The following is a 27,603-nucleotide window of genomic DNA, read 5'->3' on the forward strand; positions in this document are numbered from 1 at the left end:
AAAGCATTCCACAAACAGAATGACACGGAGGCTGCTGGATGTGCCCATTCCAACCTTCACAAGGACAAACTCCACACATGCAGCATGACCTGGGCTCTGCTTCTGCTAGATGCCACAGAACAGTCATGCAACAACGAATGGCTGGCACAACTCAAACCAAAACAACCCACGTTGCTGCAGAGAGCATTCATCCTTCATTAATCCATCCTCACAAGTCCAACTCTGATGTCTGCAGCTACCAGCAGGGAAGCACCTACTGCTTCTCCAGAAACACTGGGTTGTTACAAGCAGACAGGAAACCCTGGGAATTATCAGCCAACTTTCACCTCTAAGCTGCTCTCGCTTATCTTGCATTTCATCTTAGACAACAGTTCAGCACGCCCTGACATTACAGCCAAGCTAAAGCAATATCCTCAGAAGCCACATTTTTAGCACATAGTAATACCAGGTGATGAAAAGTCAGACTTACCCAACATGCACCAATGAATTTTCCTCGAGAAAATGTTTTTTTTAATCACTGCCATAAAATCAAGCAAACAAAAACCCAACCTTCCCCTGTTCCATAACTGCTGCATTCATTCACTACATCCGCTAATCATCTGCTACTTTAATGACAGCAGAACTGGAACAGAACTATGTCACCACATGCTGTAGCAAAGGAAGTTTTCATTCCTTAAGGCAGGAGCTTTAGAAACAGCAGAAGAGGTCACTGAGAAAACAAGCAAGCCTATCTGCTGACATATAAACCAAAGACACGATGCAAGAGGGAAGTCTTCATGTGCACAGCAGCAGAAGCCAAAAACACAGCAGCATTTTGGGTGCTTGTGAGAACTTCCCTGCCAACCAACTAGGGTGAAAAGGCAGCAGGACTGCTCTGGACTTTATAAACAAGATAAAGCCTGGTTTCTCTCTTAGTTCTACATGATTTTCTTGACCAAAATGACCTTCTAAAGAACTAAATAAAACATCCAGCTCTCCTCACAATAACCTGACTCTGAACAGCCTACAGAATCACACACCATTTTGGAATGAAGTGTGACACCTCAGAGCACAGCAAAGCTCTGCCAGTCTCCAAATCCAACAACGCAATACATTAAATAAAACAAAAAACAATTTCAGTGAATTTTTACATTACTACAAATCACACACTGAAATCTCTCGACTTGCATCGCATGAAACAGCACAGAGAGCTGCCATCTGACCGCCAAATATCAAAGCAATCCAACTGATCATAGAAATCACAGAAACTGACGGTGGTACAACACTGCTGCCACTGTATTTCGTAAGTGCTACATATCCTGTCAGTAGTTGTTTATCTCAGGTTTCAGCTCATCATTCCCCCGTTTGTAAAAGTATATAAAAGAACAAGAGTTCAACAAGCACAAGTCACTCCAACTCACCCGCTAGTCCATTTCCTTTCAGCATCTCCACAGTTCAGAGGAAGTGCACCGTAGTCCTGGGTTAAGTGGCAGAACTCTTTGGGCCATTCCTGAAACAGAACCCTGTCCACACAGACCACTTCCAAAAGACAACTGAAACAAAACCATAAATGACAAAACATACACGTGTTTATAGCAGTAGATGAAGGGCCACAGGTGCCAAAGAGCTGATCCCAAGAAACAAAGTTTCCAGGTTATGTTTTAATCAAGAAAACACTCACGCAAATGTTGACGTGTAACAAAACATTCCAAAATGTAGTAGCTTACATATTCCAGATCTAGTTTGCTAATACGCAACAGCATTTTTAATATTAACTTAGCCTACCCTCTACTGCCTCACAAAGGCAAAACTGATTTTGGAGGTGAAGAGCTTGCATGATATGCAGGACACATACTCTATACATTCCTTCCATTGACATACTCTTGAGCAAAGCTTCTCTCATGCCACCAAAACGAGTCTCCCATCAACAAACATTTTACTACACGATCTGACCCATTTCTCTCCTCTAGTTCCGTGTTCATTTGTGCCCTCAGCTGTTCCTTTAAAAGAAAAGGTTTTTTAACCAGCAAGTGAAAAATGTCTGCAGGCATCTGACATTGCTTTATTTATTAAAAAAAAGGAACAAAACCAAAAAGCGCCATCCAGACAGCTTCTTCTTTTGGAGAACAGCTTTACATTCCTGAGAGTGAATATCTGTTGGAACAAGACTGCCTCTAAATGTTCCGGGACTTGTCAGACATTGTAATCTGGGGACTTCCCCTGCGGCCGTCGCAGTCGAATTTGCAACGTTGAAAATGCTCCCACAGTCACATGAAAGAAGAGCTGCCACAGGTTGCGCAGTTCATACAGGTACATGTTACACAGGCAAATTAACCCAAAAGTCAGGAAGGATTTGGCATTCCTCCAGCCTGTGTAATACACGAACAGGTAACACTGTCAGGAGAAAAAAAAATAGTATTACTGAACAGAAAGTAGCTTCCAGTAAAGAAATGCCTCTGGTCATTAATGAATTACCAACAAATACCCAACAAACAAGTCAAACTCAAAACATGTAACACCAGTGTTAACGCAGCTCATGCTAAAGTAAAGTGGATGTTCCTGGCAATCTCCATTCAAAACCACGTTCTTTGTTCTGCTTCAGAAGAAACAAGACCCAGTGTTACATCCTCTATGGAGGAAAGGAGTAGGAAAGACAAGGATCTCTTCATCAGCTACCTGAAAAAACATGTCAGCAAATGGAAGATGTATGTACGAACCTACTGTGCAATAGTTTATGATCAATGCATTAAAATACAGAGATTATTTTTATAACATCTCTATCCAAGCAGCTGTGACATTTAGGAAAATGTGTTTTCCTAAAATTCTATGATTCTGTGTTGACACTTGTGCACAACTGAGTGATGTGCCTCAACTTCAGTGCATTAGGCAAGCACCAGAACTCACCTGGTACAAACAGGCTGCTGTTCCAAGAAAAAATGCAATAACGTAGCTGAAATCTTCTCCTTCATTCTGTGAAAATAAAGCAAAAAGCAATGTTTTACAATGCCTCAGTGAAATACCAGACTGCACCTACAACAGCTCTTCATTATTGTATGTTACGATAGCACAGAGATTTATACAGGATTCCTGTATAAGCTGAATCAAAGCTGGCACTGGACGCTCTCCAGATGCCTCTGAAAAGTCAAGTCTAAAAACTGCTAACAGCCTTTAAAATCAGCTTTGCACAACTCTACTGTAGAATGGGAAACAAGGTAAAAGAGAAAGACATAAACTGGCCACTAGGGTGCGGTAAAATGCTACACACAGAACAACGCTCTGCATTAATGGTTACAAGAACAAACAAAACCAGTTTATCAGACAGATTATTAGTAAATTTTGCTTTCCTGGAGCAAAAGATGGAGAAAAAAAAGATACGTGATATGTACAGATGTTCCCACTCTGTGTTTAAAAAACAAAAACAACAAATATAAAGAACAAAAATGTGTAGGTCTGTACATAAAGGCCAGGCTGGATAGGGCTATGAGCAACCTGGTCCAGAGGGAGGCATCCCTGCCTATAGCAGGGGGCTGGACCTAAGTGATCTTAAAGGCCCCTTCCAACCCAAACCATTCTATGATAAAAGTGACCTACACACACAATGCCGTACACTCCTGAACCACGGGCAAATCTTTGCCTCACAGCATATTTTCTGAAGCACAGTTTGTAACATAGTTTGGCTATTATAATATCCTATTATCCAGGATCAAACACTAGGGCAAAAATCCCACGCACCTGCCAAGAAGGCCCCATAGCATGAGGCACTTCCAGTCCTCTTGCTCAACTCTTGCTGAGACCTCCAGGATTACTGTTTCATTAAGTCTTCACATCTAACTACGTAAATAACCGCAATACAGGTTTGAGCATTGTTCACATAAGCAAATAAATGTGGGAGGGGCGTGAGGTACATTTCTTTGTACATTTTTGTTTGGAAACAAGAAATCACTCGGCAGTTTGCCTTACATCAACCCTTTCAGAACACCGGGAACAATAAGTAACCTAAGGTTTATGAACAATAAAACAGAAATACAGAAAGGTTTCTAAAAAAGGATTTTACAAAATGGCTTTCCAGATCTCTGCAGCACAGAACTTTAAAAAACAAAAGGGCCCAGATTTTCACAGTTGTCCATCATTCCCTCACAAGTGTTTGTAAATCGTATCAAAGTGTTTCATATCCTGGTAGAAATTTAGGAAAAAAAGAACACTCTGTTCACATATTCACTGCTGCCAAAGTACCTACAGAGAGCGTTGGTCACTCACTTTCCACTACTTCTGCAACTCCCAACGTTAATGAGTGATGCACCACTCTCAGAAAGGATATGTCACTTACAGACAATATAAGTGTCATAAATAACGATTCAACCTCACAACCAATGTTTGTGGAAATAAAACCAGCAAGCCTTACTTCACATAGCAGACATATTCTGAGATGACAGCACAATTACTATGAGGCACAACTCTCACATTCATAAACATGGTACAATACCTGTAAAAGACTTTCTATGGCATGAAAGCCACGAATTAGATTCAAAGCTCCACACAAGAGACTGAGTACAAATGAGACAATCCCAGGCAGAGTCACAGGATCCAGACGTTGGTGAGGAGCTGCAAATCAAAGACAAAAAGAAAAACTCAAAGTGTTATACTAAGAAATACAGTAAAACATGAATCTAATTTTTCAGCGTATTCTAGTTCAGAAGAGGAAACGTTTTAAGGTTTGAAGGAAAGCATATTCTCCTTCCATTAATCCAAGACCAACTTATCTCACTATACTGAGTCTTTACCTCAGTACACTCAATTCATTCAGTGAGGTCCTGAAGGCTGCTTAAACATGCCAGGAAATCAATGGCAAATGATGCACTTGCTAGTAAAATTTGTCCACAATTAGTAGCCAGGTAATAGGTCACACACTTAGGAGCTCCTCTCACAATCTTTGTTTTTCTTTAACACTAATGTATTAGCAGAACTATCAAGACTTATTTAGCTGCTTGCTGAACTGGAACACTCTGAGGCAGAGCCTATTACCCTCCTCTACCTTAAAAAAATGCAGCCAGCGAGTACTACCAAAGGCAGAAACAGAAGACTTCTGAAACTACAGCTCATTACCAACCTTAAATCCACACACACGCCTTCCAGTGTTTAGAAGCACATTAAAATTAAAGCACTCTTTCCTTTGGGCTTATCTTAACGTCACAAGTACATAACAGTTCTGTATGTTTGCATTGACTGTCCCTTTCCATAATTAATAACAGAAAGCAAATATGAAAAAGCAATGCAAAACTCTTAGCAACACAGGGAAAACAAAAGGACTGCTGAACCATGCTTAAATCACTCTGTTGGAACCACCCAAGTGTAAAGATGTGAAGAATGAGGTTAATGAGCCGCAGCACTAATAGAGAGAGAGGGGTGTCAGTCCTGGCTGTGCACTCTGAACACATCCAGTTTATGAAGTTACAGAAACTAAACAAAAATAGGACCAAAGTGATGTCACACTGGTAAGCAGACAGGGCTGTCTGACTACCAGCCTGTGGTAACTTACAGCACAAAACAAGTTCCGTTAGCTCACCTGTGCTAAATTCAGTATTTCATCATGAACTGAAGGGAACACTACTAGAAACCACCCTGTTATGGTTACATACAGTGCGTGCACACCAAACCATTCTTTAACTCTGACTCATAACTTTTCTTTTCTAAAGAAACAATCTCACCTAGAGTGCAGCAAAGAGCTAAGGGTCTATGTGCCTGCTTTTGCTCCAAAGTCCCTATGTTTCATTAACCGGTGAATAAAAGCAGCTCTCTGGTGAGTTCTGACAACCCACACACAGCTCTCCACACTCCTGTAACCAGGTTACTGTAAAGCAGCATGAGTTAAAGTGTTTAAAATGCCTCTTCGGAACCATGTGGAGGAAAACTAAACAGTGCTGTCAGTTAAACAAGAGAGCCTCTGAAGAAGCGTGAAATTATAATGTTTCCCTCTTATTAAAACAAACAAACCATCCTAAAAACTTTAAAGGGCACTGCACAGTGCTACTGATGTCCAGAAGCTCTCCAGGGCTTAATAAATCTCAGTTTCACTATCAAAGGAAAAGAAAAAAGTCATTTAAGTACAGTAAAGTAAAGGCAAAACCATAAGAATGAAGCAGTGTTGGATAAGACAGGGCAAAGGATTGCTGTCCTCAAGTCAGTGCATCTACAGATCCTACAGGGATCATAACTGCTGTATCAAACGCTCTGTTCAGCAAGCCAAGGATCAAAGAAAACAACAACCCAGAAATACTGAACTCTGAAGTTTAGATAACAGCTTAGGAAATGTACATGACATCAGATAGTGCATGACTTGTACAAACAGCTATTTAAAGAGAAATAAATTACAAGTGGATACAGCATCAGGCAAAAAGGAACTGTGATCAGAGAACTGCTCCTCTGTTGGGAAAACAACGTTCAGAAAATAGTCCATCTATCCTAACCAAATAAATACCTAACAGTTCACATATCAGCACATTGTCACCCTATTTCTAATTCCTGTCAACACCTACATATATATTTGAAACAAAGTCCTACCCATAATCTGCACTTCCTGCTTCCCTGATGAACAACTAGCCCTATTACTCACTGCACACAACAACTTTCAGTACATGAAGGGACTGCTTTGGTCAACTGTTCAGCAGTAAGAGGCTGAAACACTACAGCTTGGATACATACCCAACTCCAGATAATGGTTTATCAGCACAACCAAAACACATTAAATTTTACCTTGCCATGCAACAACTTTTGTGCCTAACTTCCTACACAACTCATTTATTGCACTTAGTATATTTAACAGGATAGCATATGCAGAAGTTACACTAAACTTAGCACATCTTCTTATGAGATGCTGTCCTTAGAGCAAAAGGGAAATTCTGAAGTCCAGCGAACAGACTGCATAGCAAACATCCAGAGAAGGTTCTTTTCAAGGAGGGAGAGAATTGTAAAGAATTATGAAGGTGTCAGCAAATGTGCTCAGAAGATGGTCACATTCGAGACATTATTATTCAACAGCATCTAAAATTGGAAGAGCTGAAGGAAGAGGAAAGTGCAAACCCTTCATAACGTACAGCCCTTTGATGGCAAGTTTCTACAGTAATTCAAGGACGGAAACAGATAACTGAACAGAGAGACGCATGGAATTCAGAGGAAGAAGAATGTTAATAGTAACCAAAAGAGGGAAAAGAACAGAAACCAAGACAGAATAAAGAGGACAACAGAACAGCTTCTGTACAGACAGGTGAGGAAAAAATAAATCAGAAGATTATATACCGCATCACAGACAGTTTAAATGTACAGCCAACTTTGATGGAGGCAGAATTCTCAATAAACAAATGCTTATTGTTTCTAATTCCTCCTGCTACAAGCTCATTCAGAGCACTCAACGTCAGAAATTGCAGCAAAAGTTTTACCCAGTTGAAAACCACATCGTGCCATATTTACTTCAGGGCAACTGAAGTTCAAAAAAAAAAAGACTGCTTAAGTGAATATGACAAGTAAGAAAATGGCTCTTATTGGCATCACACATAAAGCACTTATTTCAGATAGATCTTCTTATAGTACAGCTCTTAGGAAGTATCAGTGATTGTGAAATTCCAAAGCATTTGCATCTCACTGGGCAGAAATAATCAAAATTGTGTTAAATCATACAATCTGGGGGAAAAAAAGCCCAAAACAATCATCTTGTTAAGTGCTCTTCTTCATTTGCTTATTTTCATGTCGATTTTTTCCTTCAGTAAGCTGTCCATTGAATACCTCCATATCCCTCTATGAATGCCTTGAAAAGATGAACACTTAGAGCTGAGAACAAAATAGGTACCTAAGCTAATGATGTAATATCACAACAGTTTTATGCTTTAAGAACACCGTAGTGAAAAACCTTCTTTTTTTTTTCCCTGAAGAAAAGAACAAACATTAAAATAAAGACAACTCCGTATCTTTGTCATTGAAGGATGCAAATAGAGAAGTTTAAGACTTACCTGCAGATATCTTACCGGTACCCCTATATTCTGCTGCAGATAAATGTGCAAACCCATTAGCCGAACCAAGTTCTGACAGGGAAATCTGATAAGGCGGCCTCAGTTTGATTTCTGTCTGCATGTCAGCAAGGTTCATCTTTGTTGATAAAGAACGCGTGTTGTTGTATCTCTGTTTGGTCCTCTGAATGAAATTATCTGTGTAAAATTGAAAAGTTAGATCCTCGTGGATTTCTGTCTGTAAAGTAATCCAAAACCACGCAGTTTTACGCGCTACGTACTTCCCAAATTTAAATAGATGGTTTGAAATATCTACATTTACCTTGGAACATTTCAATGCTATTTTGGTTTTGTGACTAATACATCATGTGCTATTTAATTCTGCAGGGAAAAAAAAAAAAAGAATCTCTAGAAAGCTAATTACTTCATAATTGTGAATAAACTCGAGGCTTTTCACTGCATGATACTGAAAGAATTGCTAATACAATGGATTTACTGCCCTTATTCCAGCTTTTCTGCTAGGTTGGTAAATATCCTTAGGAGAAAATTAACTCCTGAATTCAAGTACAAACGTGGGTATGAGATGTGCCTGCAAAATATTCAGGCAGAGAAAAACAACACCACGTTTCACCAACATAAAGACTGTAATAGACCTCCATTCTAACTCAACAATTAGTAAAATGAAAGCATAAAATAATTTCAAGGAAATCTTCACAGACAAACATTATACAAACATTGTTACTAATGGACTGACTGAACTGCAGAGAAATTAACTAAATGGAGCATGTTAGATATTTATATATATTATATGTATTATAAGTTCCTCTAAAACTGCAGGTTTTTTTGCCCTGATGCATTTGCGAGAACACTTAGAATAACACACAACTTATAGCATTAAAGCAACAGATATTAATAGAATCCATAAGAGCTGCAACCAGGTTTATAGGAGATTAGTTGTATCTGGAGCTTGCGTGACAGAAGATTAAATGCCTATCATAAGACAAATAAAAATACCCCCTTTCCATGCACTGAATCATAACTGCAGCACAGCTAAGAGCCAACAAGAAACTGCAATCTTTTACTTCAGAAATTTATGAAGCTCAGTGCCTTCACAGGTTCAGGATGTTAGCAGGTACAAAGTCATCAGCTCCATGTATGATTGACTAGGAGACGATGAACTCTGATTTGGTCGAACAAGGTACAAACCAAAATCCACCTGAATGAGTTTGCATAGAACTTCAGTAGTCCAATTTGAAGCCCAGAGTTATTTTCTTTTGAACTTTTTGATCCTAATGAGACTTACATCAGATTCCAAATCCACCTGAAGGATAGCTACAAGCTGCCTTGGTTGTTTCCGTTTTGTGTATATTAACTTGAACTTCTACTTAAATAAGCATTTGAGTCAGTGTGAGAGTGAGTATGAAAAGAAATCAGATCCTTACCAAACTCTATAAAACAGTACGGTCTGACAGCAGTATTTGTCTTCATCATATTGTAGGTAGTGATGAACTCTTTCTGAAGCTCATCCAGGAAACAGAAAGCCAAAACACTGGGATAGTTTTCAGTGCACAGCATCATGTAACTTACTCCCAGAGAACTGATAAAGCTGTAATTGAGACAAGAAAACCAGAATTTCAAACATGTATCTGGGTAACAGGCAGCTTTGCTAGTTTGATCACATTTTCCACAATCAGAAAAGCAAAAAACTGGAATAGCAAAGGAATTAATGCTTAATGAAAAGTCAAACTCTTTTCTACAAGAAAATCAATTCAGTTTTAGTCAATGTTTTTACACACACACACTGTGTACGTACATATACTTATGTACACATCTACTCACACATGGATGAGATAATCAAGTTTTGGGATTACTACATAGTTTTTAAATCTGCTGTAGACTAAAAAGAGATTCAGGTTGGACGTTAAGAAAAATTTCTTGACCAAACAAGTGGTCAGGTGCTGGAATGGGCTGCCCGGGGAGGTGGTGGATTCACCGTCCCTGGAGGTGTTCAATTAACGTTTGGATGTGGCACTGAGGGACACAGTTTAGTGGGGGAATACTAGTGGTAGGTGGATAATTGGACTAGACGAGCTGAGAGGCCTTTTCCAACCTTGGTGATTCTATGATTATTCTCAATAACCACTTCTAGTGTACAAGTGTTGACTTTACAGACAAGGGACATAACGTGTAAAAAAGCATGTTATGTACATAAAAGAGAAGCCTTACTTTATGTTGTACTGTCCAGTTTTCAGAGTACATCTATCAGGAAGCTGAGAAAGTTTCTTTGAGAGCATTTTAAAGTATTTTCTACATTCTTGCACTCCTGTGCTTTGATCATAGTCAGTAGATGCAGACAGTGGGAGTCCATCCCTCACACGGACCACAGAGGCAGATAAAATCATAGACATCGCCAACAGAGTTAACAACAACCTAAAGCAAAACACAACATGAACTTAGAAATATACAAGGAGATGGATCAGAATTAAGGTCCAACTGAAAACAAAGGAGTTAACAGTAAAATAAGTGCTACAAGCACACATCAGGTAGAAAATACATCCAGGTCTTGATGAAGCAATGCTGTTGATATGCTTTCATGAAACCATTACTTAGTGCTTGCTGAAGTACCTTGACAAATAAGAGATGGTATCAAATAATAAAAATCAAGGTATAAAGATAGCAAGGAAGGTAATCCAGCTCCCCCAAATCACAGCAGAATTTCTTCAACATAATGCAGCTTCCTTCTTATCTGAGTCTTCATTTTTACATCTGTGATACATGCCTGTCAGTAACACACAAATACTGCGCAGGCTGAGAAGGCGCTTGCAAAACCTGTGTGCTTTTCCAGTACTGAATTTTCAAGTGTAACAATTACAGCTCTGGGGAATCCAGACACTTAATGAACAAAAAACTTGTGCATTTAAACATTTCCCACACAAAAGAAGTAAAATCCTAGCAGGCAATTAACACTATCAACTGTATAAACACCCATCCTGCAGACAGCCTTTCAAGAGAGATGACAAGTTTAAAACTTTCAAGTTCTTCAAACCTCGCGTTCAATCAAAACATGCAGAAGTTTATCAAGACGAGCTTTATGTATGTTTTTTAAAAGAAAGATTACTGTGACAAGTGGGCGAACTGCTAGAATCAATCTGAAGCCAAAAGCAAACACTTCCTCGTCAACTCCTAACACTGCTCTGCTGACTCCTACCATTTGCTACACCTATTGCTTCAGAAATGATGGGAAAAGTGGTTTTTGCCTCCTTCAGATGATGCTACTGAAGTTTCATATAGTCATAAACTGGAACAGAAAACAGGTTTCTGAATACAACTGAAATATGCTTTAGTGTGCAATACCGATGTGTTTATAGCACCTTTCATGCCATGACATTAACAGTGCTTTACAAGCCTTTGAAATTCAAGGACTGGATTCTGAAAACCTAGGAATCCAAATTTTCCCCAATTAGCACTGCCCCTTCATAAGAGAAAATAAATGGAACAGCTGAACTCTAATCCCTCTACTTTCCCATCCCACAAAGGTTATATATAAGGATACTTCCTGAGTACTAATCAATACTGAGGTTGTTTGTGTATATTTACTGCTGAGAAAGACACGCGTACTGATAAAAAACACCGAAGATTTATTGTAATTTCCAACTAAAGAAACTCAGCAAACCTAAACCTATATTGAGATGCTGCAAGTTAGCTATGAAATGAACTTGAAACAGCAGAATCCACCACTGTCTGTAGCCTACTGAGAGCCTCTGAGCTCTATAAGGTATGCTTGTCATTTCACCATTTCATTACAGAATTCTTCATTGTACAAAGTGCTTTGATCAGTAGGATGTGCAAACCAAAAAATACAAGTAACCAGAAAACAACTTCAGGGCTTCCCAGAGTTAATTTAACCCGCAGTTCTATCTGTGTTTAACTTGATGTATAAGCTGCCAGCAGGACAATTCACGTGGAAAACACACAGCACTCATATTCTTAACCATACTGCTAACCACATGGCCATGGCAGCAGCTCCACAGTATGACAGAACTGCAGAGGAGCTTTAAATTGCAATGGTTCTCAAATAATTATCACTTCTATCACTTGGGACCTAATTCTGAAAGGGACGTCTGCAAGCTGTATCAATATGAACATAAGAACAATAATGGGATAGCAAAGTTTAAGATTCCCCTCATTAACTTACTTGCACAAAATGCAATTTCATGGATCTGCATTTCCTCTGATGAAGCAGATAACTTCATTAGCAGCTACAGTGAAAAGAGGAACGTAACTCCATGTCCCATCCTAGGAAAAGGCAGTGAGTACGACGGTGCTGCAGGAGGAGCTCAGAATCCTGGTGGCAGCTCTCAGAAGGAAAAATGTTATCCTGTTCACTGAAACGATTGTCACAGCTCATCTTGTGCCATCTGATGAGAGCAAAGAGAAGAAAATAATGACATGTACTTACTGGCTAACAATGTTCTTAAGCTTTTTTTGTCAGGGCACACTGGTTGGCAAGGCCTGAACACACCCCAACGAGATCACACGGGTACTCAAGTAACAGAAGTATTAAAACGTTTCAATGTTCCTTACCAGAAGCTGAACAAGTCCCACTACTTCAGCCATTTGGGAGCAAATACATTGGCAGCTGTACAGTACATTATTGATGCAGAATAACGTTGCCTTGTGGCTGAGTCCTACCATCCACTTCACACATTAAATTCAATTAATGTGTTATTTCCTCTGATTGGAAAATTTGGGAACATAGCACAACACGACCACAGCTGTATTTCCAGAGCATTCAGGCCTTCAGTGTTCAGTCTAACAATAGCTGTTCTACAGTTAAGGATAAAGAAAGTACCACTAACAACACAATGTATGTGTGGGCACATAATGAACCCATTAGAGGTATTCTTTCCATTTAGATGTCTACCTTGAATAAATATTTGCATCAATCTAGAACAAAACCAGTTACATTCCTCAGGACTCCCACTTAGAGAAATTAGTCTGTTACAGAAGAGAAGCCAACACTGAAACCTGCCAGTCCTCTCCACATACACACAGGGAAAAAACTGTTTGTCCTGCTATCAGCAGTTAATCAGCTTCCATTAAAATCATTTTGAAAACCAATCCAGTGAAAAGAGACTTTTTTTTCCCCTCAGCTTCCTCATTGCACAATTAGAAAACCACCTAAAAATGAAGTCAATAAAACACCACGCTGTAGCACAACCACGTGTGAGCACAGAGATGTGAAGTACTTGTACTGTAGCAACACATCCAGCCCCTCCCAAAAACATTTTTAGAAGCTGATTAAGCCTTCAAAAAGATTCTAATGACTTTGTGCAGCCCCCAACAACAGCTTCACTGAAGGCATCAGGCAGTAATGTGACATACAGAGGGGGAGACTGAGAAAAGAGCATTAGCAATAAGGGACTGGTTCCAGAACTGAGTTTAAGTGTCCTGTTTTAAACTCATCTTCAAAAGTGCAGCTATTGCTTCACCACGTCATTTCAAAGTCCACAGGCTTTCCTCCAAAAACAACAACAAAAAAAGATCACAGAATCATAGAATAGCCTGGGTTGGAAGGATCATCAAGCTCCCATCCCACTGCTGCAGGCAGGGCTGCCAACCTCCACTTTCAATACTAGATAATACTAATCTATGTCCTTCGAACATCTAACATGACAGCAGACTGCACTCACACCATGAACGGTCCACAAACCCATCACAGTTAAGGAGAAATGAGAGGGATGGCATTTGCTGTCTTGTTCTATGTAAGCCCTGAGGGCACTGCCAGGTGTTGGGCTCAAGGTAACACTGATGGCTCTTCATGGGACACGCTGTTAGCTCGTGGGGGACTCCTTGTCACAGCATGCTGTCTATGCTGAGAAGTCAAACAAACTCAAGAAGCAACTTGAAAAGCTCACAAAGAAACCGTGTGGATTCTACAAGCTAAACCACCACACTGCTCACACCTTTCCCTGCACGCACCTGCTGCATATCTCCACCGACCTCCCTCGCTCCGACACTGCAAACAGGGCCTGTTCGAGCGCAGGGAAGCGCAAAGCCCGGCGCTATGCAGGGCAGCACGGCGCAGCCCGCCCATCCCTGCGCTGTCCCACCCGCACCGATCACCACCGATTGGCCTCCGCCGCTCTGACACGTCGCCCCAGGCCCGTCCCTTCCCAACAGCTGGATGATGGAAAACACAGCCTGCCTTACTTTAATGCCAGATTCAACCACCGTCCCGTTCACTCCTGTTACGCTGTCAGGCCCTGAGCGCCTAAAAGCCGTAGAAAGCGGCGTATGTCCCAATGCTTCCAACCAGCTGTTCTAACTCCCAGATATAACCGTTCCCAACACACACCGGACAGCAAGGCCTCGGCCCAACCGGACACCCCGCGCACAGGCCCGGAGCCCATAGGGCGGCATGCGGCCCAGCCCCCCGCCCCTCGCCTTCCCTCAGACCCGCAGGCGGCGGGCGGGCCGCGTCACCACGACAACGGCCGCGGGGAGCTCACCGGAGCGGAGCGCGGCCGGCAGCCCAACACCGCCACGGCGGCCGCGGAGCACTGTGGGGACGGGCCACGTCCGCCGGCGCACGAGCGCCCTCACGTGACGCGGACGCGGCCTCGCCATTGCTCCGCGGGTGGCGCCGGGGGCGGGGCCGGGGATGTCGCCATGGCGACGCGCCGAGGCTGGGCCGGGCCTACCGCTATGGCGGGCAGATGGGGAGGGGATGCATGACTATCCTTTGGATTGGGTTCCCTTCGACATTGGTGTGTGCTTACCTTCACATAGAGGAGAGCTGTTCTGTTAGGCATCAGCTGTCAGACCATAACTTCACCCATTGACAGAGAAATCAACAGCGTGCTCTGAATGACAGTACAGTGACTGGGGAAACTTGGTGAATCTCGTTACTAACACCAAATGGAGACATGTACATTAAAGCTCTCTTTACCAATGCTAGAATAAGAAAGAAGGGGACAGACACCAGCAGGGCCTGTTGTGATAGGACACGGGGAAACGGTTTCAACCTAAAGGAAAGCAGGTTTAGGTTGAATATCAGGCAGTTTTTCACAATATGGGCACAGCTCTGATACAGGTTGCCCACAGAGGTGGTGGATGCCCTCCCTGTTCTGGGGACATCCAAGGTCATGCTGCACGGGACTCTGAGCACCTGACAGAGCTATAGTTGTCCCTGTGCACTGCAGGGTGGTTGTGCCAGATGGCCTTTAAAGGTCCCTTCCAGCTCAATTCTATGGTTCTATGATTCTGTGTATCGTTTTCTCCCTGTTTCTCCTTGCTACCATTTCCCTGTCACATCATGCAGTTTTATTCTGGCAGCTCAGCTCTCAAAGGCAAGCAGTCCATTTCCTTGCTAATACCTTCAGTTTCTTTGATTTTTACTTATTCTGTTCTAGTGCTTGCTGCACCGTGGAGTGCTGGCTGCATGCCTCATGCTCTGGTCACACTCAGCATCTCCTAGCAGCAAGGTGACCGGGAGAACAGCACCAAAATGCCTCAGCATGTTCCAAATCCAAGGCTGCCTTCTCTAAGCATCACCTACTGCTATAACCAGACACCCAGAGAACCCCAAGTGCTGGCGTACTGGTGGCACAGCCTTGAGACAGTGCCTGGCAGTGGTAAGATGGCTCCTGAGCAGCCCCCTGAGCTAATGAGTATCATGGCCTGCAAGGAAGAAACGTTGTCCCTTTTGTACAGCTGAGCATGGAACATCTCAATCCTGACTTGACGACAGCGTACGTTGGAAAGATAATGCACTAATCTCAGTAATTTCCAGAGCGCCCTTATCCTGTACAAACAGAGTGCACAACATTACAGGCTGCTACACAATTTAACAGCGTGCGATAGCATCTGTATAACGCTGAGAAGTAGTGATTGCTTAATTAGAGGCTGCCTAAAGGTCTGTGATAAGTGCACACTTGTGTCATTTTAATTTTTCTCGTTCTCGTGAACTGTTTATCTTTCAGCCCTAAAATCCTCCTGACCGTTTGTGAATGTTTTGAAGGCAAAAAGATAAGCGTTTCGCATTTGTATCAACAGAACTTCAACAATTCTATACGGGTCTATTAGTTGAGACTCACACATTCCTAGGAGGAAAAAAAAAAAGATATATATAATATATATTATATATATATATATATATTCTTTATTTTTAGGTTAGCCTGGCCCTGGGAGCTTAACAAACTGCACAAGGTCACTGAGGGAGGCAGAAGTGAAGTTACAGCTCCAGCACTCCCAGCTCTCATGGTGAACTTAAATCGCACCCGTTATTCAAGAGTGTGCATGGCTAACGAGCCAGATACATATAAAATATCTTTTTTTCTCATCCCATTGGTTCCCTTAAGACAATGAAGCAGTAAAACATTGTTAGAGGGGCACCACACAGGGAATAAATTAGGGAAAGCTGCAGCGACAGATAAAAGTGAGATTTGTAGAAGTAAATCCCATCGGTGCAAAGGCAAATCAAGGGAAGGAATGTAGATGTTTGGAAAGGAGGAGAGAGAAAGAGATCAGGAGTGCACGGGTGGGTATGGACAGCACCAGAAGTCGAAGAGGACTGGTACCAGGTGTGTGCCTGTGGTATGTACAGCGAGGTGTGTATTCATGGGTACAGCAAAATAATGAAGCCATTTGACTGCTGAATATGTCATCAGCCAGCAGGAGAAAAAACAACAGCAGAGATGGGTTTGGATGGCTTTTAGCTCAAAGAAGTTGCTCACTGGAGAAGCTGGTTATTGCTTTTGCTGCTCCACAGTGGCTGCGGAATAAACCAGATCTCTAATCCACTTTGTAACCCATTTTTATGGGCTACAGTGTTACCATCTTCCTTAGGTTTCTTTGATTTAGATTTGTCAAACCTTTCACTGCTTTCTAAAACTTCTGTTTACCAAACATCCCTATGATTCTGTTGCTCCTTCCTCTGGACTTCATCAGCTTCTATGTTCTTAACATTTGGTACTTGTAGCTGGAGGCACATCAGGCTCGGGGTTTAGCTGGAAACCAGACTAATAATCCAACGCTGTGCTTCCCATTTCTTTTACAGTAATGCCAGTTCCCATGAAAATACACATATATTGAATCAGTGTCTGTCAGTTTGTGTTCAGTGCAACCCAGCCTCATCACCACTGCTTAAAAATATGAATCAGACCCCTGACACCACAGCGCAGGCTGGGAGCTCATGATATTCTAACAGCTCTGTGCTCTAAAACAGATTTGCATCTGATTTGAAAGGTTTTGGACAAGATGATCACAAGAGCTAAGGTCTTTTGTCATTTGAATGACTAATAGGAAGTTAGGAAAATTAACACTAGAGACATTGCTTTCCTTGCTGATTAACTCTTCTCACTAACAGAAGTGTGAACAAGGTCATAAAAACCATCAGTAGAATATCCATTATTCTGTTATTATTATTGTGCTTTAAATACTTCTTTGCTGATTCAAACCTAAGGGCCCATGCTGGCCAAAGAGTTTCTTTCATGCAACAGTAGTGTTCAGTTCTTGAGGGCTTTACACCTCATAATGTCACAACGAAGTATCTCAATGCTAATAAATGCGGATGTTGGAACAAAACAGCATTATCCCAATGGTTCTTGTTGCAGTAGGCCCCAGCATGATCTCCCGCATAAAGAACATTGTATTGCTGAAAAGCAATCTTTGTGCTGCATCTCAATTAGTTTGAAAAGCAGCATGTTGTTAATGCATTTTTATTTACAGCATTTATTTTATCAGCATTTTGGGCTTATGGAAATAACACGAGTGTGCTTTTCTGATGCTCGTGTCCCAAGCCATCCCTACAGTAACAGTCTCTCCTTGGAGCTTTTCTGCTTTTCCCTGGAGAAGAAGCTGTTCTGGAAAGCTGCAGGAATATACTCCTAGTACACATAATCCCTTTAGTTCCCTGCATGACTGTAACTGAACACATTAGCAGACTTTGTTTGTATTTAAATATTTTCATATGAGGGAAATTCATTCCAAGCTGATCACTTCATGAGGCCAAACATTTCATTAAGCGCCATTTAAAAGAATTACAATAAATAAGAAAATTATTATTTGCTAGTAAAGTTTTTCCATAAACGCTCCAGTTCATATTCGAGGAGCCCTTGGTCCCTAATGAAATTAGTCTTTATGATAATAGCCACAACAAACTTACTTGAGCAGGAAACAAATGCATGGCTTCGCAATCCACAATCTAACATCCAAGTTAGGCTGTTCTATTTGAAATTTAATTCAGAAAGACAGAAAGGTTTCTTAGGGCTGGAGGGATTAGTAAGTACTGCAATTTCTGATATAAGATAGAGGTGATAGCTCATGGTAATAGAAACTCACTAAGACACAGGAATACACTAAGGCATAGGCTCAGCGGGAACTTCTAGGTCATCAAATCCAGTCCCCAGTCACTGCAGGCATCTGTATCAAATAATCCATTTAATACATGTTCTGAGCTAAAGCCAGGTATGTTTTTGTCCTTATAATTTTTACACCCTCATTAGGTAGGCAAATGAAAAACACCGAATTGATTGCCCAAGTTGTTCGTGGCAACAGATTCTCGCTTGTTCTCATGCCCCCTTGTTTTAGTATTTCCCCTGCCAGTGTATTAATAAAGAGCAGTCAGCTCTCACCTCAGCCTTCTGCTGCTGAATTAGTAGTCACTTCTGTACCCTAAGAGGTTCTTCATTCTCCCATCATCTCAGCAGTTCTTTTTGCTAAGAATCCAGCTTTAACATGACCGATCAGGACCATCTATTGTCACAAAGTTGTGCTGTGGTCCTAGACAGGGCTGTTTATGCTCCCTTTCTTTTCTGCCAGCATTTCTCCTACTGCACTGTGAGGTTTCAGTAGCCCTTTTGGTCCCACACAATATGAGGACAAAGACGAATCTTTCTGTGCCGTTGCTGTTTCCTGCAGTTGTTCTGCTGTCGCCTCCCTCACCAAGGACATTGGGTTCTTGCTGTGTGGCATTCTGAACCTTCCCTGCACCAGTGATGCCTCTTAGCCACATGACTTCAAGACATTTTAATTATCAGACGCCTCTGTTTTCCACCTAGGTCATTAAGGAAATAATAACCAATAATCAATCCTATGACCGACTTGTTAGGAACTCCGGATGATTCCCTTCCGAAGTGCCTCAGCTTCTCTTAGCACACTGCCTGCCTTTCAGCTTCTCTATAAATCTCAGACTTCCCCAGGTAGGAGATATAATTTTACACATGGCTCCTAATCAGCTGCTTTATTGAAGTCCAGACACAGATTTTCCTTCCTTGCCTAGCTAAATAATTACTGTATCAGAGAAAGCTATTGAGTTAGTCTGGCATTATCTAGCCTTAGTAAATACCAATTCCGTTTTATTGTTTTCCATTGACTGTCGTGACTTCTACATTTCTCTCCTTCCACATTATTCCTTAGAGCCTGGCATAAAACCTTGATATACACAAAGCAAATGCATTGTGCCTTCTGAATGAAATCCATGTTTTATTCGTCTTCGGTATAGATTATTTATTTACATCAATAATGCATTTTTGCCTTTGCAGGCAGAGCTGAGCAGTGACTGTAAGCACACTGGATGCCTCGCTGTATTCACTGGCAGAAGCACACGTGCATCCTTTCTACTTCATTACTCTAAATATTTAGAACTGTTACTTCTAGTAACACTCCTAAAAAGGATTGGAATATAAATGGAGTGAGCTGTGCCAATGGGACATGGCCCCATATGGAACAGAGCCTTTTCCCTAGCAGGTTGGTTGCGAAACATGATGTATGTTGCAGAATATCACAGAACAAAGCGTGCAGTAACGTGACTTGTAAGGTGATGACAGGTATAAGGCGTGAAAGAAATACAGGTTTTGGAGAACAGAGAAGAGTGGGGGAGGATTTGTCCCAGACGTACTGGATGATTGTTCCAGATTGAGATAAATTACACACGGTATTGTTGTCTTTGTGCTTCGTTTTTATTTTTAATTATGTTGTGTGCAGTACCCAAATTGAAAGAAGAGCTGCTAAGGAACTAAATCGAGACTTGAATTTCAAGTCCAGCACTGACCCACAGACTGTATGTCCTTGGGCAAAACGCTTTTGCCTTTTTTTCCCTCTCGCTGCCTCATCTGTAAAACACAGATAACACCACTTCTCTTTTTTTCCCAACCTGACTATTTACATAATAAAAGCCTTTCCATGCATGACGGTCTGTTATATATTTGTACAGCATCTAGCATAATGAGGACCTAGATCTTGAGACTACAATGCAAACAATATACAACAATTAAGATTATACATCTATCCAAAATAAACCTAGTGCAGCTAATACTGCGGTACCTCTCTGAAGAGAGAAGACTTCATTACATGGTGAACTCCACCTCTGCTGCTTCTGTAGTCCCTCTTTTTGTTCTGCTCTCTCACCTAATGGATGCTGTGGCAGCGAAGTAGATTTTAGGACTTTTAGGAGTCATGCTGTTATCCTTGTGCTGTCTCCTGCAGGTGGAAGGGGTGATGGGCTCCTATGTCCTAAGGGATCAGCCAGAAGTGAGCAGCACCATGTAAATTAGAGGCTCTGTGTTTCTGCAGCAGCTCTCCAATGAACCAGTCCTCCTCCCCTTGTGCCAAAGAATATCAACCTTGAAGGCAGCTCCTTCCACTCTGAAAATTATCCTCAGCCTATGTTGTCTTCTCCATAATGTCCCTGAAGTCACATCCCCTCTGCAGCCAGCTCTCACTATGGAAAACAGATCCCAGGCTAGTTAAGAGGTCTTGCTACATTCTGGAGAGGGACCTGATTGCCCTGTTCCATGCTCAGAGAGCAGGGAACATAAACAAGCTCCTCACCAGCAACTTGGAGATTATAGGATAACGTAGGTCATTACCACAATCCACATTTTCCTAGAAAATGTTATCCTGTATGCAGTAGTTTGTGCTCAGCTTGGAGAAAGCCAGCCTCCAGCAATAAAGCTGCTGGAAAGAGAGAAGAAAGCTGGCAGTCGTGATGTCTGATGGAACAGAAATGCAGCGTGAGAAGAAGCTCTCAGCCTCACACAGCTGTGAGGGGTGGCTGTTGCTAGTCAGACACTCAATGGTTCACCAAAAAGACGTTCTGAGATTTTGCCTTATTTCACTCCTGCCCCAACTCATCCCAGAAGCCCCAAACCAGCCCACAGCTCTCAGCTACCTGCACAGCCTGCTCTCTGTGCAGGTCCTATGATTTCGTAGTGCCTGTCCTGTATCGGTAGGAGCACTACAGCACCAACTGTGTAACTGGCTGCTCAGACTTCTTCTTTCCCCTTTCTCTTCCCAAGTTTGTCACCAACAAAAAAGGACAGGAAAACTGATGGTGGCTGAGTCATTAATAATGCAGTGTTAGCAACTGATTGATTGGGTTTCACGGGCTGTGCAAGGAAGGCTGCGTGGATTCAGCTGCTGTTGTTTTATGGGAATTGAGACCAGCTATCAGGTGTCTGTTACAAACGTTAGGCGCAAAATTAAACACCCACACACACTGAAGGGCCATCACAGCAGCGGGAGGGATTATTAATACAGCAAGGAAAAAAAAGAGCACAGCAGAGGGATGACAAATGCTCCAGATAGATCCAGAGCTCCACGGGGCAAGGTCCTCTTTTTGCAAGTAAAGCCTCCAACTGTTGCACGTTTCCTCCTTCTCCATCATTGAACTCTGCACATATTTGGCATTTAAAGTGTGACGGATTTACACATTTGCTACCAAATGAGCTGCAAGAGCTAATCAGCTCACGCGGAATTGCTCATATTAATGAAGAAGGCTCTTCTGCATGCCTGCAATGTAGACACCCACTTAACTGGGGCATCAGAGACTCATTCGAAAAGATTTTATTCGTGTAGGAGCTTCTTTCCTGTGATGAATGCTTGAAGGGAATCGTGTTGTAGAGAGGGAGGGAGCAGTATCTGCCACATGTGACTAACTGGTGCTCATTACTGAGTGATCCAAGAGCAGTAGGAAGGATAAATTATCAGTGTCCGAAAGCTAATGAGAATAATTAGCACCGTGATGCTTTCTGAGACAGGGCAGGAGGTGCAGTGCAGTGCCGGCTCAAGGCATGGCAAATAAGTTCATGCATTTTAATACACTGGCTAAACATGGCCCTGTGTAAAAAAAGAACATGCAGCCGTGCTTTCCCTTTTGATAAAGGAACTTGAGAATAGGTTTCAAGATTGCTGAAAAAATCATCAGTGTTTTGGTTTATTTGCGACTCTATTTTCATAAGTGCATCCCCTGAGAGCTCAGTGAGAACTGCAGCCGCTGCCACTGAACCATCCTGACGCGTGACTTACACAAAGCAAGTTCACAAATACCACTGATTTTCTGTTTTCTGCGTAAAAATTGCACCCGTTGACACCCATTTTTGGATGTGAGCACACGGAGGTGGTGGGTGATGTGTTTCAGCAGTGGTGACAGCAGCAGTGTGTCACCTCTGCTGGTGCAGATTGTTATGAGCACGGCATGCAGGCTCTGGTTCATCAGCGGTGAAAATGCAGAGCTGATGGTGGTCACTATGTGGAAAAAATAGTGTTTTGTAGCTGAGAATCTGCTCTATTAAACAATGTTACTGTGTTCTTTGTATTGGTTGTAGTGTCCATGCAAATAATTAGGAGGCATTACGTTTGGAGCAACCTTTGTGGATGCAGCTCTAGATCTCTGACGTGGCCCAGACAAGCCAGAAGGTTGGACACCCATGGGCTAGAATTAGGGCAATGACTCCCTTTGGAGAAACACCCAGATCCTCTCATTCGTCAGCCAGTAAATAAAAGGAGGATACACAGAGAAAACACAGCGTCTTCTCATAGGAAGCCAAAAAAATAATAACCACAGGGAATTTAGATTTCCAATCAGTTCTGTACACAACTGCCTCAGCCAAAGGGCTGCACCCCCAGGGCTCAGCTCTGCCTCTTCCAGAGGAGCACCAAGTGCTCACTGACACTGGGCTGCCAAAGGCAAAGGAATGCCAGCGTCTGGCCCCAGTGCTCAGCACCTGCTGGTAAAAGCTCGTTTTTCCCATTTCCAGAACACACTCCTGCAGATCCCAGTGTAACATTACAGACCCAATCACACTGAAGTAAGCCTATTAAATTAAAATGAGCTGCACGTGGACAACAGTCCCTGCTCCGCCGAGCATCGTTTGGAGCGAATGGCTTGCTTCACAGTTTGTAAAATGCAGTTGGCAGGGGTAGAGTATTATTCTAGGAAATCCATAAAAGCAACATGTTTTTTTTCTCTTAATGTAACACTATCAAGAACACGGAGAGCAATTTTGCTTTTTATTTTTAAAAGGAAAATAGACTAGTAGACTGAGTCACTCAGTCTTGACTTTTCCTCTGAAAAGCAGCAATCTTCTTAAAGAACTAAAACCATCCAGCAAGCAATCCCATCTGCAAGGAGGCTCCCTCTGAAGCACTCACTTAGAGTATAAACTCTACAGGAGGGAGAAAGAGGAAGATCTGCTAAGTTGCTTTTCTTTGAGTCATAGAATCATTAAAGTTGGAAAAGACCACTAAGATCATTCAGTCCAACCACCAACACACCCTCACCGTGCCCTCTATGTTCCTCAGTGCCACATCTCTATGGTTCTTTAAAATTTCCACCATTTCCCTGGGCAGACTGTTCTTGATTCCAAACAGAAAGCAAACCTGTTCTACTCTCATCTGGAGGAGTGGCTCTAGTTTAACCAAATAAGGATATTCATTGGGTCAGAGATGGATGGACAACACCTTAGAAGAGACCAAAGCATTACTGGGGTTGCAGTGGGCAGCAATGTGCCCAGACTTGGCACTCCAACCTGAGTTACACACGTCTATGTATTCATACGGTTTAGATTTGTCTGACTCCCTTTCCTCTCTTTTGTGGGATGAAAGGAACCCAACATCTCAGGCTCTTTCATTACATAGGAAAACCACTTCCCATGCAGCTGCTACCAGTGTGCACAAGTATCTGCTCCCACTGCCCATAATTTCTTGGTCTAACAACAGGTCTAGCACAGACCAGTGGGATATTGTGTCTTGTTCAAACCAGTGCTGAGGAATTAAGCCACGCACACCCATTGCTCAGCACCTCTGTTGGTGTACAGGTTTTACTCTTCCGCAACAATCTGTTTAGGATTAACTGTGTAGCAGATGTCAGGGCATCTTAAAAAGGCTGAAAGATCAAACTCACCCAGAGCAGAACGCTCTGATTCACTCCAAACCATTTGTTATCAGCAATTCAGTTTCTTGCTGATAAATGATTCATGATTTGAAACATCAGATTACCCATTTTGAACCACGGCAGAAATTCCCGTATGATTACAAATGCTGAGGTCATGCGTCTCCCGGGACTGGCTGGTAAGTCTGAGTGTGTTGGACCAGTTGGTCATTGCACACAAAACAAGAGCTCTTACATATTAGATAATTCTGATTCACAGTTCATGTAAAAATAATCAATTTCAACTTAATTTGACTGGCCCAAATATAAACAAACTGGCTTCATTAGCAAATACAAACACTAACTTTTGCTTTACTGGAGACATCAGAATTACAACACTGTACCTGAGTGTAAACCTGGCTTTGCTCATTGAACAGCCTTGGAAGTAAAGCTCCCAGCTCACGGCACGCTGTAGTTCACAGTAACCAAGGCTGCTGTCAGCCATTTGATGCAATTGTTTGTGGTGTTCAAAACTGGATTTAAATAAAAGAAAAAAGAAAAAAGAAAAGAAAATCAGGCTATAAAAAAGATGAATCACAACCTCATAACAGAAGGTGAATTACTGTCAAATATTGCATATTTGTGCATTAACACCTGATTAGCCAAGGGGAAGAAAAAGAAATGAAGGCCCAAGGCCAAGAAGTAACTGAGAAAAGACTGAAGGGAAAAACGAGAATCCTTCATTTAAATTTTATTATGGTGTAACCGGCTGTAAGGAATTATGGGTCTGAGGCACAGTGTGCAATTGTCCTATCTTAAACATTTACTAAAGCCTGCAATTCAGAACGATGCTGACAAGTGATGTCACCATTGGCAAGCGATGATTTATTTTCTCCCCTTCAGAAGAAGCCCACATTTCTCAGCAATTAGCACAAACACAGGCACAGCCTACAAGCGGTTCTGGAGACTATTTGCCTTCCTTAGTGCCAGCTGCTTTGACTCTGTGATCAAAAACATTGCAGGAAGTTCTGCACTATCGTTCTCAGTTGCCTGCCGGTAAGCAAAGAAATTCCTGTTTCATATCCAATGGCATCAGTACGTACTACTTGTTAAGTGCAGGGTGGAACATGTGCTGCCAAGCACGAGGCTGGCTTGGAGAAAACTATCATGACTTCAGTGCAAAAGCACTGAACGCAAAATGAAGCATCCTGCTAACAGGAAAGAAAAAAACAACAACAGTAAGACTCTGAATAAATTAAGCTCTTTTCACCCTAGGATATTAGGTACGAGCGGACAGCTGATTGAATGGAGAGAATGAAGGTGCCTAAAAAGAGAAAATACTTGGCACAGCTCCACCGCTTTTATATTTAAGTCACGGTTAACAAGCTGGCTACCATACAAGGCCATCAGGCTACTGCTATTCCAGATTACTCACTACTGGTTTCAGCAGCCTAACGAGCGCCAAACGCACAGGGCCATTCACGGGCAAAAATAGATGCAGAATGGATGCGAGTTGCCACGCATCTCCTGGGCAGCACAGTGATGTGCTGTCCATTAACTGCACCTTCCAACATTCAAAACAGAAAATGAAACAGGCAGACTGAGGAGCTCTTGGACAACCCAACACAGAAGAATCTGAACAAGGCTGATCAACAATAAAAGCAACTTTCTTTTGTCAGATTTATTTGTAGTAAATCACAACTTCTTGCCTCTCTTGCTGCCCTCCTATGAAAGGCATAAGTAGCTCCAGAAAATGCCTTTCTTTTTTAAAAACATCAGGTGTTTAACAAGTCAACTGCTGCTAAGGCAGCTTTTACAGGGGTGCTTTTGTCTAAGAGATTGTGTGTGCAACTCCTTCACAAGCAGAAAGGAACTCTCCAACATACAAATGTGGATAAACTTTTGGTATGTAAACATGAACGTATGTAATTACTGCATTATCAGAAGTAGTACGCATTTATCAAAACATTTAAACGTAACACATTTTCCAACAAATGTTTCAGATGGCCCAGTTAAAACTTGAAGGGAGGCTGCATACCCTACAAGGGTAACTGTATATCCCATAAGGTCATTGCTCCTACCATAACATACAGAGGCATTTGACAATCCTGATGTCAAAAAGGAGGGCTTAGTTTAATTCTACCCATGCTCTGTAGGTCTTTGATACTTGGCTCAATTAAATCAATACATTCTATAGAGGTATGTAAACAGTCTTGGTAGAGAGATTGAAATGAAATCAACAGATCTGGATTGGCCAATGACGATGTCTTCATTAACTCCAACACCTTACTTATCCCTGAGCACCTCAGTATTGTTTCCCCCAAAGAAAAAGAAGAACACGTAACTACTTCAGAAGAACGTGAAGCTGCATTTGGATCATCTGTGTCTTGCAATTCCCACTTCCCTTCAGTTTGGTTTTGTTTTCTTAAAAAGGGCCATCTCCTCCCTCCCCCAACCACCCCCCCCATTGTTGGTTTGTTAAACATGTGCTTCAATACCTGTAAAAAAAAAACACCTTATCAAACACCCACAGACACACTATAGACTACAAAAATATTGCATAGGAGCGTCAGTGGGCACAGTCTCACAACATGAGAGAAAATGCTTAAGTTTTTTCTTTAAAACATTATGGCAACATTCCAATTTGTTGGTTTTTTGTTTTGGTTTTTTTTTTTTCCTTTTAAAAATCAAGTGGTTTCACTTTATTTCAAAATTGTACAAAATGGCCATGGCTGTTTATAAAAAAAAAGTCTCTGTCTTGAGAACGTGTGAAGTCTCAGGTGCATTAACAAAAGACCTGGAACCATTCACAGTGCAGCGGAAAGCTTCTTTTGAGGCAGACATTACAATTCATCCTTCTTCTTTCCTACTCTCTCATGGTCTCTTTCTCTAAGGGTTCGCATGAAAGTGGTGAATCCAGCCTCCTGTTTTAGAAGAAAAAGAAACATACGGGTCATACATATATGATTTTTGAACAAATCCACAACCAGAACTACGTGCCAAGAACACTTTCAGCTTCTGTGTCCAATGGCCAATGGAAGCTGGCACGTTATCAACTAAGGAACAGTTATTGCTTCTGCGTTGCTCCATCATGCAGTACTCTGGCCTTGTGCTGCTCTGCTAAAAGGCAAGGAGAAAAATATTCACAGAGATTCCGCAGTTCACCATTCTTCACAAGGAACTGTGAAGAGACGGGGCACAGAAAGACCCCAGCACTCACAGAAGGTTGAAAACTGCTCCCAGAGAGGCCACATATGCCTTTTTGCTGAAACTGCTCAAAAAACTCTCCTGCCTTACTCGTAAGCCATTTGTGCCATTCTGAAATCTGTCTGTGGATCGTTTGTTGCCTATAAACATATTTGCCACTGTTCCTCATCCCATAATAGTTTTGCTGATGACTTTCCTCCTCCTCCACATATCCAGATGAAGGGAATTATACTTCTTCAAAATACTATCAAAATTCCAGTCAAAAAT

At 41.9% G+C, this 27,603-nt stretch overlaps 2 protein-coding genes across 2 annotated transcripts in view; both read right to left on the reverse strand.

The window, feature by feature from the left end:
• Nucleotides 1-1,548: 1,548 nt before the first annotated feature.
• On the reverse strand, nt 1,549-14,602 carry SEC22A (SEC22 homolog A, vesicle trafficking protein). The gene is made up of 8 exons (XM_072341189.1): nt 14,489-14,602; nt 12,172-12,394; nt 10,203-10,406; nt 9,419-9,582; nt 7,980-8,174; nt 4,463-4,581; nt 2,884-2,949; nt 1,549-2,373 (listed from the first exon to the last, which is right to left on the reverse strand). Exons 3-8 carry the CDS (start codon nt 10,382-10,384, stop codon nt 2,173-2,175), a joined length of 927 nt encoding a protein of 308 aa, XP_072197290.1. The 5' UTR covers nt 10,385-10,406; nt 12,172-12,394; nt 14,489-14,602; the 3' UTR covers nt 1,549-2,172.
• A 12,209-nt stretch (nt 14,603-26,811) lies between these two features.
• Nucleotides 26,812-27,603, reverse strand: part of PDIA5 (protein disulfide isomerase family A member 5) — a 90,653-nt gene continuing 89,861 nt past the window's right edge. The window contains exon 17 of the mRNA XM_072341820.1: nt 26,812-27,053. Coding sequence (XP_072197921.1) covers nt 26,973-27,053 — 81 coding nt within the window. The 3' untranslated portion in view covers nt 26,812-26,972. The remainder of the gene's footprint in view (nt 27,054-27,603) is intronic.

The sequence above is a fragment of the Excalfactoria chinensis genome, chromosome 7 (genome assembly GCF_039878825.1).
Source record: "Excalfactoria chinensis isolate bCotChi1 chromosome 7, bCotChi1.hap2, whole genome shotgun sequence".
Taxonomy (NCBI): domain Eukaryota; kingdom Metazoa; phylum Chordata; class Aves; order Galliformes; family Phasianidae; genus Excalfactoria; species Excalfactoria chinensis.

Coding starts and splice junctions, on each gene's coding strand:
- SEC22A (XM_072341189.1), bottom strand. CDS start 10,384: ATGTCTATGATTTTATCTGCCTCTGTGGTCCGTGTGAGGGATGGACTC. Junction 9,583..10,202: donor ACTGGACAGTACAACATAAA/GTAAGGCTTCTC, acceptor TCTCAATTACAG/CTTTATCAGTTCTCTGGGAG. Junction 4,582..7,979: donor TACCGGTAAGATATCTGCAG/GTAAGTCTTAAA, acceptor TTTGATTTGCAG/CTCCTCACCAACGTCTGGAT.